The sequence below is a fragment of the Esox lucius genome, chromosome 13 (genome assembly GCF_011004845.1).
Source record: "Esox lucius isolate fEsoLuc1 chromosome 13, fEsoLuc1.pri, whole genome shotgun sequence".
Classification (NCBI taxonomy): Eukaryota; Metazoa; Chordata; class Actinopteri; order Esociformes; family Esocidae; genus Esox; species Esox lucius.
The window spans coordinates 10,605,630-10,623,037 of NC_047581.1; the positions used below are offsets into that span (position 1 = coordinate 10,605,630).

General features: G+C 43.4%; 2 protein-coding genes across 9 annotated transcripts in view; one reads left to right on the forward strand and one right to left on the reverse strand.

Moving 5' to 3' along the window:
- Positions 1–10,073, forward strand: part of ghra (growth hormone receptor a) — a 62,708-nt gene extending 52,635 nt beyond the window's left edge. For all 5 annotated transcript variants that reach the window (XM_034296555.1, XM_034296556.1, XM_010892456.4 and 2 more), the window contains 4 exons: positions 2,037–2,127; positions 2,215–2,284; positions 4,402–4,634; positions 4,784–10,073. In XM_034296555.1, coding sequence (XP_034152446.1) covers positions 2,037–2,127; positions 2,215–2,284; positions 4,402–4,634; positions 4,784–5,627 — 1,238 coding nt within the window. In that variant the 3' untranslated portion in view covers positions 5,628–10,073. The remainder of the gene's footprint in view (positions 1–2,036; positions 2,128–2,214; positions 2,285–4,401; positions 4,635–4,783) is intronic.
- Positions 10,074–12,683: 2,610 nt separating this feature from the next.
- On the reverse strand, positions 12,684–16,433 carry selenop (selenoprotein P). Of its 4 annotated transcripts, none has more exons than XM_013136653.4 (5): positions 16,330–16,433; positions 15,445–15,657; positions 15,063–15,275; positions 14,691–14,808; positions 12,684–14,440 (listed from the first exon to the last, which is right to left on the reverse strand). In XM_013136653.4, exons 2-5 carry the CDS (start codon positions 15,645–15,647, stop codon positions 13,799–13,801), a joined length of 1,176 nt encoding a protein of 391 aa, XP_012992107.3. In that variant the 5' UTR covers positions 15,648–15,657; positions 16,330–16,433; the 3' UTR covers positions 12,684–13,798. The 4 variants fall into 4 exon arrangements, with proteins under 4 accessions (XP_012992107.3, XP_019908073.3, XP_012992108.3 ...); XM_020052514.3 differs by having other exon boundaries at positions 15,445–15,660; positions 16,330–16,423; XM_029124716.2 differs by having other exon boundaries at positions 13,817–14,440.
- Positions 16,434–17,408: the final 975 nt, after the last annotated feature.

The following is a 17,408-nucleotide window of genomic DNA, read 5'->3' on the forward strand; positions in this document are numbered from 1 at the left end:
TCCAATAACATGGTCTTCGAGTACTGTACTGTGTACACTCAGTGAAACAGTCAATTAACTGAGGCTTGCTCAGATATACCTTTGTTTGTTTACGCTTGTTTCGTTTTAATTAGCATATTTAGGGGTTCAAGCACGAAGTGCTGAAACCCTATTGATATTGTACAGATTTTTATTATTATTCTTCTGCCGTAAAACGCATCGTGCAGCCCAAACCGTAAGAGCTGGAGCTTTGAAACTTTGGCATATGGTAGTACAAAAATCGAGGAGAGGTTATCAAAATATTGGCCCATAGGTGGCGCTATAGCGACCTAAAGCGCGAAAGTGGTCATAACTCCTAGACCGTATGTCGTAGACTCAAGTGTCTTATATCCCTGTAATCCTTGGCTCAAGACGAACAAAACGTATATCTCCGATTTCATTTCCGCCATGATAGATTTTCCGCCATTTTGAATTTTGTCAAAAACCTACTTTTGCGAACTAGTCCCTGGATTTTTGCCCGATCGGAACCAAACCAGTGTAGAAATGTTCTATGGAGTCTGAAAATCAATAATTATCAAAAAAAAGTTTAAATTTCGATTCATGGTCGCTAGGGGGCGCAAAATTAAAGTTGTGGGAGGAGCCTATTTTACTAAAAAGGCTATAACTCAAGAAGTAGTTAAGTAAACTTCACCAACCTTGGTATACATGTGTTAGAAGTCAGTCTGAGGTCACAGTAAAAAAACTGCGTCGATTGGCCTCATGGTGGCGCTATAATACGAGAAATAATACGAAAAACGTATAAACACCTGACCATTTGTCCAAATTACTTGAAATTTGGTATGCAGTGTCTTTGCCCAAGCGTATCTCAAAAAACATGGCCGCCATTGGCCAATGAGATTTGAGCACCTATTAAACCAGGTTGACATACTCTGATCAGAACGAAACTTGGTGGGCATGTTTGGCACAAGGTCCTAGAGGTCTGTAAGAATTTTGAAAGAAATCGGCCACTAGTTGGCGCTAACGAGTTTTAAGGCTCTCTAATCACGTGTTGTTACAAATTTCGTCAAAAAATGCATATCACTTGATAGATCTCCTCATGCTGAAAAACTTTGCCTCAAGAACCACTACTGTCAATCAAACTGTTCATTTAATATTCGCGAATATGTTAAAAACCTACTTTCGCGAACTAGTACCTGGACTTTCGGCCTTTCGGAACCAATTCGGTCTACGATGATTCTCTGGACTCTCTAGATCAATAATTATCAATAATTATCGATTTTTTCCATTTGCCTGGCTGTAACAGGATAATTTATTCAAGTGGCAGGACAAAATACACTCAAAAGCCAATAAATCCCATAGAAAAACCCCAAACTTCACAAAAATAGATGAGCATATGTGTCATAACATAGTGAAGAAGCATGCAGAGTTTTGTGGAGATCAGACAATAGGTGCAACTATAACTGTCAAAAAGCTTTGAAAAACGTACATTTCCAATGCAACAATGCCTGTATTGGCTGTGAATGGACTTTTCCATTTATTATTTCAGTGGTTAAATGCTTGCTAAATAAAACGTAATGTCTTTTGATGTTTGGGTGCTTAAAGGCCTTAACAGCTTGAACCCCGATAAATGCTGCTTGCAGCTTTAATTTACCTTGTAATTACACAGGGAAAACTTAAATCTGATATTATTTACACTAACCAAAACACATCTGTCATGTAAGATGTGCTGTTTGGAAGATTTTTTAGAAGACCTGTTGATCCAGTGTTGAGTGAATAGGATTTCCAAAGATGCTGGTCACTTTCAGCCGTAAAGAAGCATGTGTATCTGGAAAATGTTGACAATGGTGGCCATCCCCATGGTTAAGGCATTGTACCGGTTACTGAAAGTTTACTGGTTTGAATCTGAGGCGACATGGTGATTTCTTTTTGGTATTTAACCCTAATAGTCCTGCTTCAAAATGTCAATGTGGATAATGTCTGATAAATTAGTTTTGTGTTTTATTATTATATAGAATGTGGCTCTGGTGATGATGATGATGATGATGACTCTGTTCTAGATTCCACATTCCCTTTGACTCTGGTCCTGATCTTCGGGGCTGTGGGACTGGCCATTGTCCTCATGCTTATCGTCTTCTCTCAGCAGCAAAGGTGAGGACACAAACTCTGACACAAACACACTTAACAGACACACAGCCTCATCTTCGTAGCCTTCTTATATCTCCCTTCTCATCCTAGACTGATGATGATTTTACTGCCTCCCGTTCCTGCACCTAAAATCAAAGGGATAGATCCAGAACTTCTTAAGGTAAGGCCACAAGCATACAGACATGGGCTGCTGTTCATAATGAACAGATTATTTTCCATACAGCTCCAGCACTTGTATCTCAATGAAACAATGAACAGTAAATAACTCAAGCTAATATGGTAGGGCTTGACGTGACACAGGGGGGCTAAAAGAATTGTGATATTGATTATACAGTCCCAGTCAAAGGTTTGGACAGACATATTCATTCAATGGTTTTTCTTTAGTTTTACTATTTTCTACATTGTAGAATGATAGGCAGGTGGGAATTCTGTAAATTAACTTTTAACAAGGTACTGCTGTTAATTGAAATGCATTCCAGGTGACTACCTCATGAAGCTGGTTGAGAGAATGCCAAGAGTGCACAAAGCTGTCAGCAAGGCAAAGGGTGGCTACTTAGAATAATCTAAAATAAATACACATTTATTTTGATTTGTTTATCACTTTTATGGTAACTACATGATGTCTTCACTTTTATACTACAATGTGGAAAATACAGGGAACACGTACCAAGTCATTTAAACATCAATCTGTCCATCTAGGAAGCATAAGCGATTATTAATCAATGTCACCTGTTTTGGTGCAAATGAAAGTGACAACAGGTGCACTGGAGAGGCAACAGCAAGACAACCCCCAAAAAAGGGAATGGTTTTGCAGGTAGTGGCTACAGACAATTACTCTCTCCTTATCCTTCCTGACTGATTCTTCTCTAGTTTTGCATTTTGCTAGTTTCTTTGTCACTACTGGTAGTATGAGGCGGTACCTGCAGCCCATTCAGGTTGCACAGGTACTCCAGCTCCTCCAGGATGGCACGTCCATATGTGCCTTTGCAAGAAGGTTTGCTGTGTTTCCCAGTACAGTATCAAGAGCATGGAGGAGATACCAGGAGATGAGCCGTTACATGAGGAGAGCTGGACAGGGCCATAGATGGGCATCAACCCAGCAACATGATCTCCAGCGGGCTACTGGTGTGCATGTTTCTGACCAAACTGGCAGAAACAAACTCCATGAGGGTGGCATCAGGGCCAAATGTCCTCTAGTGGGACCTGTGCTTACAGCCCAGCACAATGCAGCTTGATCGGCATTCCACCAGAATTGGCAGGTTCGCAGTTGGTGCCCACTTTCACTTCAGAAATGAGAGAAGGTTCACACTGAGCACATGTGACAGACGTGAAAGAGTCTGGAGACGCTGTGGTGAATGTTATGCTGCCTGCGACATCATCCAGCATGACCGGTTTGGCGGTGGGTCAGGGATGGTCTGGGGAGGCATATCCTTGGAGGGTTGCACAGACCTCCACATGCTAGCCAATGGTACCCTGACTGCTGTTAGGTACTGGGATGAAATCCTCAGACCCACAGTCAGATCTTACTCTAGTGCAGTGGGCCCTGGGTTCCTCCTGGTGCAGGACAATGCCCGGCCTCATGTGGCCAGAGTGTGTACGCAATTCCTGGATGACGAAGGCATTGATTCCATTGACTGACCCTCATGTTCTCCAGACCTGAATCCAATTGAGAACCTCTGGGACATTATTTATCAATGCATCCGACGCATCCGAAGTACTGTCCAGGAGTTCACTGATGGGAGGAGATGCCCCAGGACACTGTCTTCCGTGTCATCTAGAGCAGGCCCAGACGTTGTCGGGAGTCCATACAGGCATGTGGGGGTCATACACACTGAGTTTAATTGTTTCCTTTTCCGGTGTGAGTTTGAATCCAGCCCTCAATCGGTTGGTGGTGATTTTGGTTTCCGTTAACCATTGTTACGTCATTTTGTTCTCAACGAATTACACAATGTACCGTAAAGATTTGGATCTTTAATATATTTAGTTCATCGAGATCCGATGTGTGATTCAAGCGTTCCTTACTTTTTTTTTTAGCAGTGTTGTAAAACTGAAGGAATGCACTTGAGGGAGCATGTGTGTCCAAACTTTTGACTGGTAATGTAGATCTATGGGCCTGCTTTGTGAGTACAAATGGCAATGAAACGAGGTGCTTGAACCACTCAGGGTACTTGAAATGTGAGCTTAGCGTAAAGGACCTTTGTCTCAAACCGAACCTGCCTCACACACAACCTTGGTCTGTCTCTACCCCCCCACCCTACACACCCATGCCCAAACCAGAAGGGCAAGTTGGATGAGCTGAACTTCATTCTGAGGGGTGGGGGCATGGGACGTCTCCACTCCTATCCCCTTGACCTGTACCAGGACGAGCCCTGGGTGGAGTTCATCGAGCTGGACGCAGACAAGCCTGAACCTGGGGAGAAAGAGGACAACCTGAATTCGGACACAAGGAGACTGCTGGGTCTGGGACACAACAACCATCACACCAACCGTGGCTGCTCTCATGCTCTCAGGTATTGAGGAGGCTTTATTCACTGAAAATAAGTACAGGACGATCGTACTATTTAAGTCTTGACATGGCCTGGAGGTGCATAAGGCGTTGCTAAGTGTGTTTTGACTGCTGGAATGGTACCTTCTCCTTATGTTCCTCCCTCTCTCACAGCATCCCTGATGATGATTCTGGCCGGGCCAGCTGCTATGACCCTGAGCTGCCTGACCAGGAGACCCTGATGTTTATGGCTGCCCTCCTGTCTAATCAACCCGACAAAGTTGAACCCTGCTTGGGGAACTTAAGCCACTCAAGCATCCCTGCCCTAGAGGTGCTGGAGGTCACCTCTTCAGGGCACCAGGTTTCAGAGAGAGGGGAGAGGCCCCGTGTCCATGCCCAGCCAGGAGGCACCCAGAGCTGGGTTAACATGGATTTCTACGCCCAGGTCAGCGACGTAACACCCACGGGAGGGGTGGTGCTCTCGCCAGGCCAGCAGGTCAGAGCCCCGGAAAATACTTCAACGAAAGAGGAGGCTAGGAAGAAGAACCATGGAAGAAGAGAGGGAGGACAGGAGGAGAGGGAGGTGGCGGAGGGCGAGGAAGAGGAGAGCAGAAGGAACAAGCCGCCGTTTCAGCTGTCAGTGGTGGGTCCTGAGGCCGGAGGCTATACAACAGAAAGCAGCACCCCAAACCCCTTTTCACTTGGGGAAATCTACCACACCTTCCCCCCACCTCCCGTCGAAACCAAGCCCTACCAGGAGGCCTGTCCTCCCCCTAGCTATCCTCTGGGGGGCTTTCAGTCCCCCTATGTCCCTCCCAACTCCCCGCCCGTTCCATCCCTCGCCCCGGTCTCAGACTACACTGTGGTCCAGGATGTTGACTCCCAACACAGTCTTCTCCTTAACCCCCCCTCTCCACGACTGTCTCCCCCCGGGCCCCCGCAACCTCTCTCCAAGCCCTTGCCTGCCATGCCTATGGGGTACCTCACCCCAGACCTGTTGGGCAACCTCTTGCCCTGAGAGGGATAAAAACGTCTCCTCGGGGAGGTCAGAGGTCACCAGGAAGTCCGTAATCATCACAGGCAGACGGTCAAGTTTTGCCCGATCACCGCTGGAAACCAAAAATTTCACACGATGGACAGGCCTAATATTTGTGTAAAAGGGCGATGAAAACGAAGCTTGGAGAAGCAGAACATTTGGATGCTGTGTTGGGGTTTTAAAGCTGAGACGTGTAGCTTGTGGAAAGAATTGCCGTAAAATGGTCCTTTCTCGTTTTAACGTAAGACAGTTGTCAAACAAAATCTTACTGGGCTCAGTCTGACCGAGACACCCCAAAACACCCACAGTCTGAAACCTTAAAATGCAGAGATCGCTACTAAAACAGAATGCGCATACGCTTATGCACTATATGTACGCAGGCAGACATGCTCAGACAAGCGAGTTCCATTTTATACAAGCATGGATCTGTCATTTGACTGAACTGGCGCTTTATGGCACTTCCCATCTGGCCTTAATGTTTCTTAATGTGATTTATTATAGACATGTCAGACAGAAGGGAAGAAAACCATCGCATACAGCGAGGTGCAAAATAATCGGATAGTGACACCTTTGTTGTTGTTTTGGCTTTGTCCTTGCTCTGACATTTCAGATTTGAAAATGATACAGTGACCATGTGGTTAAAGTAAATAGTTTTAGCTTTAATTTGAGGGTCTTTCAAAACAAATTGTGTGAACAGTTCATAAATTGAAGCATGCTATAGCTAACACCTCTTCATAAATGTGGATGCCACAATATAACAGATAATCCTGAATTAATTGTAAATTATGATGAACATCATACCTGATTAATATATTAACAGCTTACCATTGACATGCTGTTTACAGAAGAGTATAGCATTGGGATCATAATTATCATAATAATGTTATTGTTATATTATAGTATTCATATTTTTCAACAAAGAAGGGGACTAGAAGAAGACACACAGTTAGTAAATGTTTACAGTTCAGCCCAAAATGGGAGGTTTAAAAAATCCCCAAATGCATCTTTAAGTAAATGTGTCAAAATGTCGCCAATTGCAATAAAGGGCTATAATTTCTGATGGATAAACATAATCTTAATTATTGATGTATTATTTCATATCCACTTTGCCAAAGTTCAATGCCAAAACAACAACAACAAATACTAAACTAAAAGAAATAGTGTAACATAGATGTGCAATGCTGTAGATTTTGGGTTTAAGTCTTAATTGTACTGTAGATGGAGCAAGGAACAGAATATGTGGGAGAATAACAAGCACATCAACTTTTTTACAGTCTCACAAACACACACACACACACAAACTTTAACATCATGGTAATGGCCTCGTTAATTTAAAGAACACTGAGTGGAGCTGTTTGTCAAACCTACTGCTACAAGGAGCACAGACAAACTATTTAGCCCACTCATTGTTTTTGCCTAATGGCTTATTTTAATGCTTATATGACTTTCTCTTGGAGTCTCTTGTGACAGTAAACAAGTAGTTACCAGACTGAGGTCACAGTGTTTAACACAGACAGCCATTAGACAACCTGTCTGTGACAATTCAGAAACTGATTAAAAAGAAAGAGAGCGAAGAGAAGACAACCAATAACAGCAAGCAGGGTTAGCTATATAATGAGATGTTAACAAGAATAGGCAAGTACTCAAACTAGAGGAAAGACTGCTTTTGTATGTCGTATTTTGTTACTTGCATTCATTATAATTGCGGGGACAATGACTGGAAATTTGGAGATAGACAATGTTTCCTTTTCTTTCTCGCAGTTTTTTCTAAATGTAGTTATGAGGTTCTGATGTTAATGTTCTCTCGCTTGCACTTGTTATGATGATGAAACAAGCCTATTTTGTTGTAGTGAAACATTTGTCCTCGCTCAGGGCTTTATATATGCACCCAAACTTGCAAACATGCCCAAGCATGTACGTTCGCACGCTCGCACACACCTCCTCAGAAAGGATAGAATCCTTTTTTCTGTTCAACTGACACACCACACAAACGGACACTACAGACAGCATCTGTGGTGAACGGGACATTTAACAATCAACTAAAGCACACACAAACAGGATTTGTTTGTGGAATCTATGTAATCTGCTTTAGGAATCGAAGAGACACTGTGATTACTATAGATTATGTTTCATCGTCAGAAGAAAGATCATCCTCAGAAACGGTTACTTCTGGTGGTTGTGGGCGGAGCTAGTTACTTGTTTGCTCTTGTAACCAACGTTCCTCGTGACAACAAAGGTTTTGAAGGTGGATGTGGCCCACCCAGGGCATCCATCATCAGGATAGTAGTCTGGTGTTGTTCCTCTCACAACAAGTCTGCCTATATAAACTGCATCGCACGGACCCAAAGCCTATCTGTCAAGCAGGAAATCTGGGATGATTTTGTATTGTTCATTGAACTGCTGACCTTTTCCAATTCGCATTGGCTTTTCTTACAAGTACAGCAGCCTAACAGCTTAAGCTATTTCAGACGGTGAGTGCCTGTCGATCAAACCCGGGTTTCTGAGGTAAATGCGAATGAGGCGTATGTCACGCCGGCACCACCAAGAACATTGGCTTCTGGATTAAATCTCTTCATCGCTTGGTGAAATCATTGTTTCAGACATGATATCACAACACAACCTGTTTAAATGTTCCATCCAGTGTCATGCTCATTTCCCTCTTGCCGTCTCTCTCACTCAGCTTTACTGAGAAATAATTAAGTGACCTGCGGCTGCCGTCAGTGTTGTTGAGGCCAGCACGCAAACAGATGTCTTAATGCCTCTCTGCAGTGTGCAGTGGCTATGATGATGTTTGTCTTGTTAATCAAAATCAAAAATGTCGCTGGTGGTTTCATTTTCCCAGACCCATCGTTAAGCCTTCTCCTGGGCTTATTCAGGAGGACACAGGTTCAGGTGGTCGACATGGAAATGCATCGCCTTGCATTTGGTGGACGTAGAACTGACGTTTTAATATTGTTTCGTAGAATATGAAAGTGTCAGCTCTGTGTGTTGCACTGCCGTCTGCAACGTCGTTACATTTCGCAACCAACTGAGTAAGCCAGGGGTGCCTCTGAGTGTGTTATACAGCAAAGAAAGCTATATTATTTCAATAATGAATTGTAAGGTTTAGTTTTGTGTACATTGGTATTTGTAAGTGTTTATATACTGGAATGTACAATGGGACTTGCGCATTGTTCTGTAGCATTCTAGGTTGTTTGATTAGACTCATGAACATTATGGTTGTTTAAATAGTCACAGATGATAGGAAGTGGGAGACGTGGACAACTGTATTCAAGCTTATGAAAAATGTTTACCCTTTGTGTCAGTAATTTTGCTCATGCTAGAGTTTATGCTAATTTCAATATTAGCTTCATTGTTTTTGCCGTGGAATATTTATATAAGCTAGCACTTTGTATGAATTAGGCTGTCACATCCACATTTTGTATTTCAGACTAAATCAAGTGTCTGTTTATTATCTCTCGTGAATGCGTAGTGAAATCTGTTTTTAGATTGTTTTGAATTTACCATGGAGAAACCTATCTATAAGTTTCAGTGACATTCTTTCAAATATTGCCTTGATATTTAGCACAAAGATAATAATGTGTGAGTGTTGATGAACATAAAGTCTAGGAATCCCTCCTCAAGAGTATTTATGTATCCTATGGCCATACAGTGTGGATGAGGTCAGGGGTGTCATACTCCTTTCACCCCAGAGCCCATATTTGGTCTTTGACAAAGTCTAGAGGGCCACAATGAAAAAGGATTAGTGTTTCGTGGCATCAACACCCTTTTTGGTGTTGTTAGTTGTCCTGTTGCAGTCTAGCTCGCATTTCTATGGTTATTAGCTAGTTGATAAACTATATGAATGTAATTCCATGATCATTTCTAAACGGTGACGACTGTTCAGTGTATTGTGATCTTATCATAAAAAAATAAAAGGAAATGTTTATATATTTTTTGTTGATTTTTACTCAAACCACCTGCAGGCCGGATTAATCGCCCGGGGGCCATTTTCGACAACCTTGGTATTGAGTTTCATTTCAAGACGTACAGCAACTCATCAGTATCTTTGTGTAATCATGCTGTAACTAAACTAATGTATTTTATTTTTGTACAATCCCATGTCACCTGTGTCAAAAGGTTATCTTAATGTTCTTCTGTGTCGCCATTCAAAGAGCCAGATGTGAGTGGACACTAGCTGCGTGAGCTGAACATTGCCGGCTCAGATTTAGTTTGTCTCTTTGTTTGTTTGTTTTTAGGTGGAAGTTATTTTGAGTTTTAAAATTTAGTTTGACATCATTTGATAGGATCTGGTTCGAAGGGCTTATTATTTGACAGGTTTCTCATGCTGACGTTAGGGTGTTCTATAGCATTATTTTTCGGTTTTTGTTTCATGTTCCGTATCTTTCAAAAAGATACACAATAAATGTATAATATCCTTAAAGCTAACCTATTTGTTTGGTTTTGATTTCTCACAATATACACAGTATAATATGTAAACAGCATTGGGAAAAGGTCATGCCTGGGTTGAGATTCCCAGATTTGACATGATACAGAGTAATGAATGAATGGACCATTAAAAATTCTGATGTAGAATGAAATAGAAGCATGATATTTCAGTTTCAGCCCTTCTGGCTGAGTTAGCAACGCACTGCGATGGCGAAGGCTGTTGATTTAGTAAGTGCTCTGCACACCAAGGAGTCAAAACAGAAAGTGTGTGTGTGTGTGTGTCTGTCTGTGTGTGTGTCTGTGTGCATGTGCGCGCTCTCTGTGTGTGCGTGTGCGTCTGTGTGTGTGCTCGTCTGTGTGTGTCCATGCGTCTGTGTTTCTCTCCAAGGCTAAGTGGACCAGGAAGCATCCTGGAGGCAGCCCTGTGTTGTGGAGAAAGCAGATCGGCCAATTAGACAAAGCCTGTGTACTCTGCTGCTCCGTGTGGGGCTGATTGAATCAGAGAGCCAACCACTCACAGCTCTGCGTCTCGGGACATTGCAGGTAATTACCCATAAGTCACTGTTCCCCCTGTATTGGATCTCCAGGCCAATTACACCCACCCAGCCCTCGTTTATTGCTTCTCTTGGGTTGTTGACCTTTTGGAGGAACAGTCTCAATGGTTATTCAGCTTTGTTACAGGGGTGAGTTGCTTTATGGTGCGTGAGACTGGCAGATACTTTTATTTTAAGTGGACGAGGAAGCCTTGACCCCATTACGTAAGGACCTAAGTCAGGGTGGGCAAACCTTTTGGCTTGAGGGTCACATCAGACATCGAATTCAGTGATGTGTACAATTAGTTGGCCTAAATAAATTTACAGGCCAGAATGGCAGCTATTCAATAATTTTTAGGTCCAGAATAATTTAATCATACCTTTGATTTTGTTTTAGGCTTTTAACATTAGGCTGGATTATTTCACACTTAACGTGAGCTGGATTGAATAGGCTTGTAGGCTGGTTTTGGCCCACAAGTACACTATACAGTATGTGCTGTAAGCAGGACCAAGTATTAGTCTGAGAAAAGGTATTTGTCCTTTTGATAAATGCTTTTTAACATGGGGAAAGAAAAAAATAGAACTGTCATACTGAGCACCTGAAGGACACAGAGTACCCAGTTAGAAGTCTGTTTGGATGTGTCATTGGTTGATTGTGAATTCACTTTGAACATCCTACCCATGCACAATGGATGGTGCAGAAGTAGTTTTCACCTCCTTTTGCAGAACCCCTGTGCAATGTCGTTAGGGCCAAAATGTGAGAAATTACATCAGTTTGAAAGTACACATTCTCTGGCCAGCCACCACTAATGACCTTCAATGCTCTCGACCCGCCATGAAGAGACACTGTAGTGTAACAAACTAAGGCAAGTGCTGATCCAATTGCACCGCCTTCTGCAGGAGCACATGGGCCTGTTTGTAGGGCCAACATCATTCCTGAGGAAATAGCTCTGTTATTATTTTTAAAGTCCATCCATCCATCTTCTTCCGCTTATCCGGGGCCGGGTCGCGGGGGCAGCAGTCTAAGCAGGGATGCCCAGACTTCCCTCTCCCCAGACACTTCCTCTAGCTCTTCCGGGGGGACACCGAGGCGTTCCCAGGCCAGCCGGGAGACATAGTCCCTCCAGCGTGTCCTAGGTCTTCCCCGGGGTCTCCTCCCGGTGGGACGGGACCTTCCCAGGAAGGCGTTCCGGAGGCATCCGAAAAAGATGCCCAAGCCACCTCAGCTGACCCCTCTCGATGTGGATTTTTAAAGTCTTTTTTTTTATTACCTTTTATTACCTATTATTACAGCACCAGTAAAATGCCTTCTACATGGAGAAAAATAAGAGAGGGCACTGACTGTTGTTAAATCTCCCGGTCAAGTTGGATGCAATATTATTCCCAGGAATGTATTTTGGAGACCCAGTATTCTTTGCCAAAGTATTGAAAAAACCCCATATTCTGGTAAGAGGAAACTGATCTACTGCAGGCTTCATTTCTGCACGCTGGCAACGAGCACTAGGGGCTCCACAAGGGAGAGCTATAGGACCTCTTACAGATCTCCTCTGCCATCTGCTTGTGATTGTTCTGAAGTGCAGGTGAACATTTTTCAATGTATAATAATAAGCAAATAAGGGTTTCTGGATGTGCTTTACTGTTATAATAAACAATTAACAAATGAGAAGAATAAGTCATTTGTAGTATTACCAGACTACCAGTCATAACCTTAAAATACAACTGCATCATTACACAAGTTGACTCAACGCCATCTGAGGAGGATGGTTAACAGAACGGGGCTGCGACTCCTTGTAATGCATCTAACCTTTTGTTCGAGTGTGGGGAGGAAAAGGCTAAATTGCTTGGGGAGATGTGTAAGAAGGAGGCATGTCTTGATCTTTCACTCTATTAAACTCTCCTACTTAGGAGTTGATGTAACAAGGCAAGGCTGTAACTGCAAATTGAACATCACTAAATGGGAAGGGAGAAAAATGGGGGAACAAAATGAAACATGCCACATTCTTGTAGGCAATATGCCAATTTCATCTGACTGTAAAAACACAGAATGAGCGTGAATAAACAATACAACAGAGTGCAATAGGAGTTTGTCATTCAATTTTATTCATGTTTTCTCACATTCTCCACCACCAACAATACAGGCCAATGTCAGAATGAATGTGTTCTGTACAAACCATCAGTATTCTAGGTGACAGTTGTCTTCCCCTAGAGGCCTTCATTAAGTACAGAATTATTACATCTTTCATTTTTTCTGTTTACCCACCTTCATTCCAGTTAGTTTATTTTATTAGTTGAAGTGTTCACAATTTTATAATTGTTTTGTATTCACTATTTATTTTGTTAGGTGAAAAGAGTCTTTTAGTTAATAAAAGTACATTCTACCAGTGTGAAATATTGTCAAACAAACTAACACATATTCTTACAGCTTTAAGCAATAGATGTGGACTTTTTGAAAATCCACAAAACAAACTGTTTTAAAACGAAGACATGATTCAAGGGTTTGCTAAAAATAAAATACAACTGGTTTGAAATTGTATTTGAACTTTGATTGATTTAGAGGGTCTTTTAAGGAAAAGATAAAAATCCTACCCTATCCAGTTGTCTTTCATCGAAATGAGTTTCACTAATGCTGAGTTTAACAACTCCAGTTCAGTTGTCTCTGTCCGGGCCTTGAAGCCAGTTTACTACGCATCGGCCCCTACCTCACCACTACTACTCCTACAATTCCACACCCTTCCAAAGCTCTACATGTTTTATGCTTTGAACATCAGTGGGTGGTAATATTGCGGGTTCCCCCCCTCTCCTCTTCCCAACCGGACATCAGACAGGTGCCACTAGAACCTAGTTTCTGCGCCAGCCTTCATTGTGGATAGAAGGAGCCAAATAGAGCAGGGGAAACTTCAATATAATCACCGCACACACTCCTGGGAAGGTGACGCCAACAAGCTGACAGAGAAAAACCCCTTGATGTTATACCATCCTTTTGGAGACATCTAAAATGCCATCCTTTTCCCATATGGTGACAGTCCAGAACCAGTGTGATTGTTGCTCTGTCAGCTGTGACATCACAGTCCCGGGCGTAATACTCGTCGGTAAGATGTTATAAGAGCGCTTTACCCCGGTGTTGGGCTCAGTGATGTTAAAATGAGGCCTCTAAGGTATAGAAAGCTAACTGTCGCAGAGCCGTGGCCCTGCTTACAGCTGCTCTCACCCTCAGCTCTCAACACCCGGGGATCAGGCTCACATGACTGGCCGAGGCTGCTGTCAGTCAGTTTGGGGTGAGCGTCACTGTCAGGTCTCCCTGAGGAGGCCCTTCAGTCCGTGTCACTGACAGGAAGCGGGCAGCGCCTCGTTACAGTGTCAGAGCCTGATTGGCTGGCCGCTCACACCGTCATCCAACAGGTGCCGTCAGTGTCAGCATCAGCTGGCCTTGGAGGAGGGACTTAAAACAGACCCCTCCTTCCACTGTCAGTCATGCTGCCCACTACACCTGACCCCCTCCTTGGCTCAAGGCCTCTGCATTACTTGGCCTTCATTCGTCTCCTGGCCCAGTTGCACCGCCGTCTGGCCCACGTGGTCCTGACTGACGTGCAACTGGTCCTGGACATGGCGGTGCCCCTCGCCGACATGTTTGTGGTGGCGCTGCTGCTCCGCCCCATGACCACGGCCCACCTCCCTGTCGCCATGGTCACCGTGCTTGTCGTCATGATGATGATGATGATGATGACGATGGTGTTGATGTCCATCGTGAGTTGGTTCCACTGTGGTGGTCGGCTTGTCCTCTCCCTCAGACGTGGCCTCCGCGGTTCCGTTGCACTCTGCTGGGATCTCCACGCTCTGCGGGGAAAGGAACAGGGGTGTTGGTTAATTTTTTCCCAACTAACGTAGTTATTCCCCTCATGCTAACACACCTCAAGTCTGCCCAAGCAGTTCTAACATGTCCCTCATTATTGTCCGGATAATGTTTGTTTTTTTGCAAGAAAATCATAAGTTAAACAGGCCCCCTGGCCCGAGCGTGGACTGACCCATCGGGCAATTGTCTGAAATGCCAGATGGCCATTCTGCCACTGTTACTGTGTGTACCTACCTCATGTTTGCAGTTCCCACAGATGCGTGCGCAGTAGGTCTCCTTGATAGCATTCTCTACGTAGGGAATGCTCATGATGGAGTAGGGTAGGGAGATATGGTAGGTCAGACGACCACATCTGATAGAGAAACGGAGACACTTTAATGATCATAGCAGCCTACTTTAAGAAAATGACATATGTGTATGGCACTGTATAAGATGGAGAATGTGTACGTGAAAAAGACAGGGAAACCAACAGCATGCTGAGGAGATGGTATATCTGAGCAAGTCAATAGCAGACTGAAACCGGCACTTCTGCTAAAATGATTAAAAGAGTCTTTCAAAATAACTTGCGTAACAAGAGGCCGAAATTGACCACTGTGTCAAGCTGACCTGTCATAGATGAGGAAGTCATCCTTCTGTCCAGCTAGGCTCTGCCACACGTCAACTTGTTCTGGCTCCTGTTTGTACAGAGTTATTTTCTCTGATAATTTCTGCTTCAGCAGTTTGTGCAGACGCTGGGCCTTCTCCCCCTGGTGGTTCACCACCATGTAGTGCACATTTTTCAGACCCTGGCCCTCCAACTTCAAGCGCAGCCCATCCAATCTGCTCAGAAGAACGACCACAACAGGAAGTAAAATGTGAGGATATAGAGAGGTGTTGAAAATAGAAACAGATGGTTGGAATAGCAAAATGAAAGACTGCATAGCAAAAACACATCCGCTAGGTTCATGAAAGGATCCAAAATAGAACCGAGCCCTATGGGGTCACTTACAAGGATGCCTGCACCAAGCAGAACAATCAGCTTGCCTGTAGGAGAGCCACCACTGTGACCTGGCCCATAGCCTCCTTCATAGGCTCCACCTCCCCGATGCTCCAAATAGGAGGCGGCTTACAGCGGCTTCCCTCCCCCTCGCTCTCTGTCCCACCCCCAGGGAGCAGGCAGAGAGCCAGGAGCAGGCTGAGCCCCGCCCACATCGTAGTTAATCTGCTGAGCGAGTCAGTGAGAGAGAGACAGAGCAACAGAGAGAGAGTGAGAGAGAGGGCGATAGGTAAAGTTAAAGTAAGGTTAAGGTCAGCTCAGTGTTTGAATAGTACAGTCCACAATGTTCTGTGTCCCATGATGTGCCTGAATAGTAGATAGTTGGACATGAAATAGATGGGATGATTACCCTTTTGGGTAGTGTGCCAATTTCCCTAAATTAGGATTCTGTCTTTCGAATGCACTTATGATATAAAAGCAATGGTTAACAAAATCAATGGCTTATCAGGGACCTTAAGTTAAGGGAAACAAGCATTTTATTCCAAGATAAATGTTTGTTTTATTCATTTAGACATACTATTGCGCAAGAAATGGCACAGAGCAAAAACAAATTTGACACACAGCAAGAACAAAATAGCAGTGGAGACGATAATAAAGGACAGAAAGTTCTCTGCACATTCATGTTCTAGAAACACAATTGTCAATCAACTGGAAACAATTTAATGACAGCATTTATGCCATACATAGACCACCCAATCTACAAAGAACAAAGCTTTAGAAGAAGTAACCCCTCTTAATATCAGTTTGTTTATAACTTCATAGATTATTGAGCTATTCTCTCTTATCGGTATTAAACAACAAGTTACAAAATAACTTTTGCAGTTTGCAGTGACTTACTGTCTTGTGAAAAGTCCTCCTCAGTCACTTCAGCTCTGTCTGACGTCTGGAAAAACAACCTCCCCGCTCCTCCCTTTTATAGTCCTCCTGTTGTTTCCCTTTCTCCTAGGAAGGAGGACAAAGTTCAGGGTAGGGTTTGTGAAGACATACTTCAGCAGAAAAGAAGTCACTTTGTCATCACATTTCGGATCCAAGTGTGTGAGCGTGCATCGTGTGCACACATGCATGTACTGGTGTGGATGAGGGGAGTTCACAGTTCACAGAGAGTTATCATGAAAAGTAACAGTGAACCCCTTCAGTAACTTCCCTTCCATGACAGCTTTATGTATATTTTATTTTGTTTGCATGCAGCTCAGATGATCTCTTTTGTCTCATTCCTTTGTCATTCCTTCCTTACATAGAGGAGTTGAGAAGCAGAATATTCTGACATCCTGTTTTTCTTTAAAAGGGAGTAGTGAGAAATGAGGCGAAGTGGGGGGACTAGATTGCCCAGTTTCCAGCATGTTTGCCAATACAAATTCAACGCCTGGCTGATCATCTACTATGCATAACACAGAAAGCATTTAATACAGAAGAGGTTTGATTATGGACTTGCAGCCTGTAAAGAAAATACTGTGTTGTAAAGGTGCACAAGAAATGCACAGCCAAAAACATGCCAAAAAATACTAATGTTGTTCCATGTTTTGTCTCTCCGCAGGCACAGAGGGTTCAAGTTAATGAGGAGCATAAAGTAACAGGGCACTGCATTATATGTTAGTGACCAGGATCTTATTGCTTGGATTATGGTGTTAAACAGAATAGAATAGTCACACAGAATGAAACAGTGCCCTCAAATGCATTATATTGGTATGAAAATCCCAATCGTCTATGAAGAGGTTAATAGCTGCCAACGGCTTATCACTGGTGTGACATTACAAGGGCATATGAAAAAAGTAATACATTTCGGGTAATAAAAATGAAATGGATTCAAGGAACTCTTGGGTAACAGGGCAAACGTCCTTAGCAGCAGGGGTGTTCAGGGTGGACCTTGGCCAAATGATGATCTCCAAGGGGACAATAGTTCGCTGGATGAAAGATAG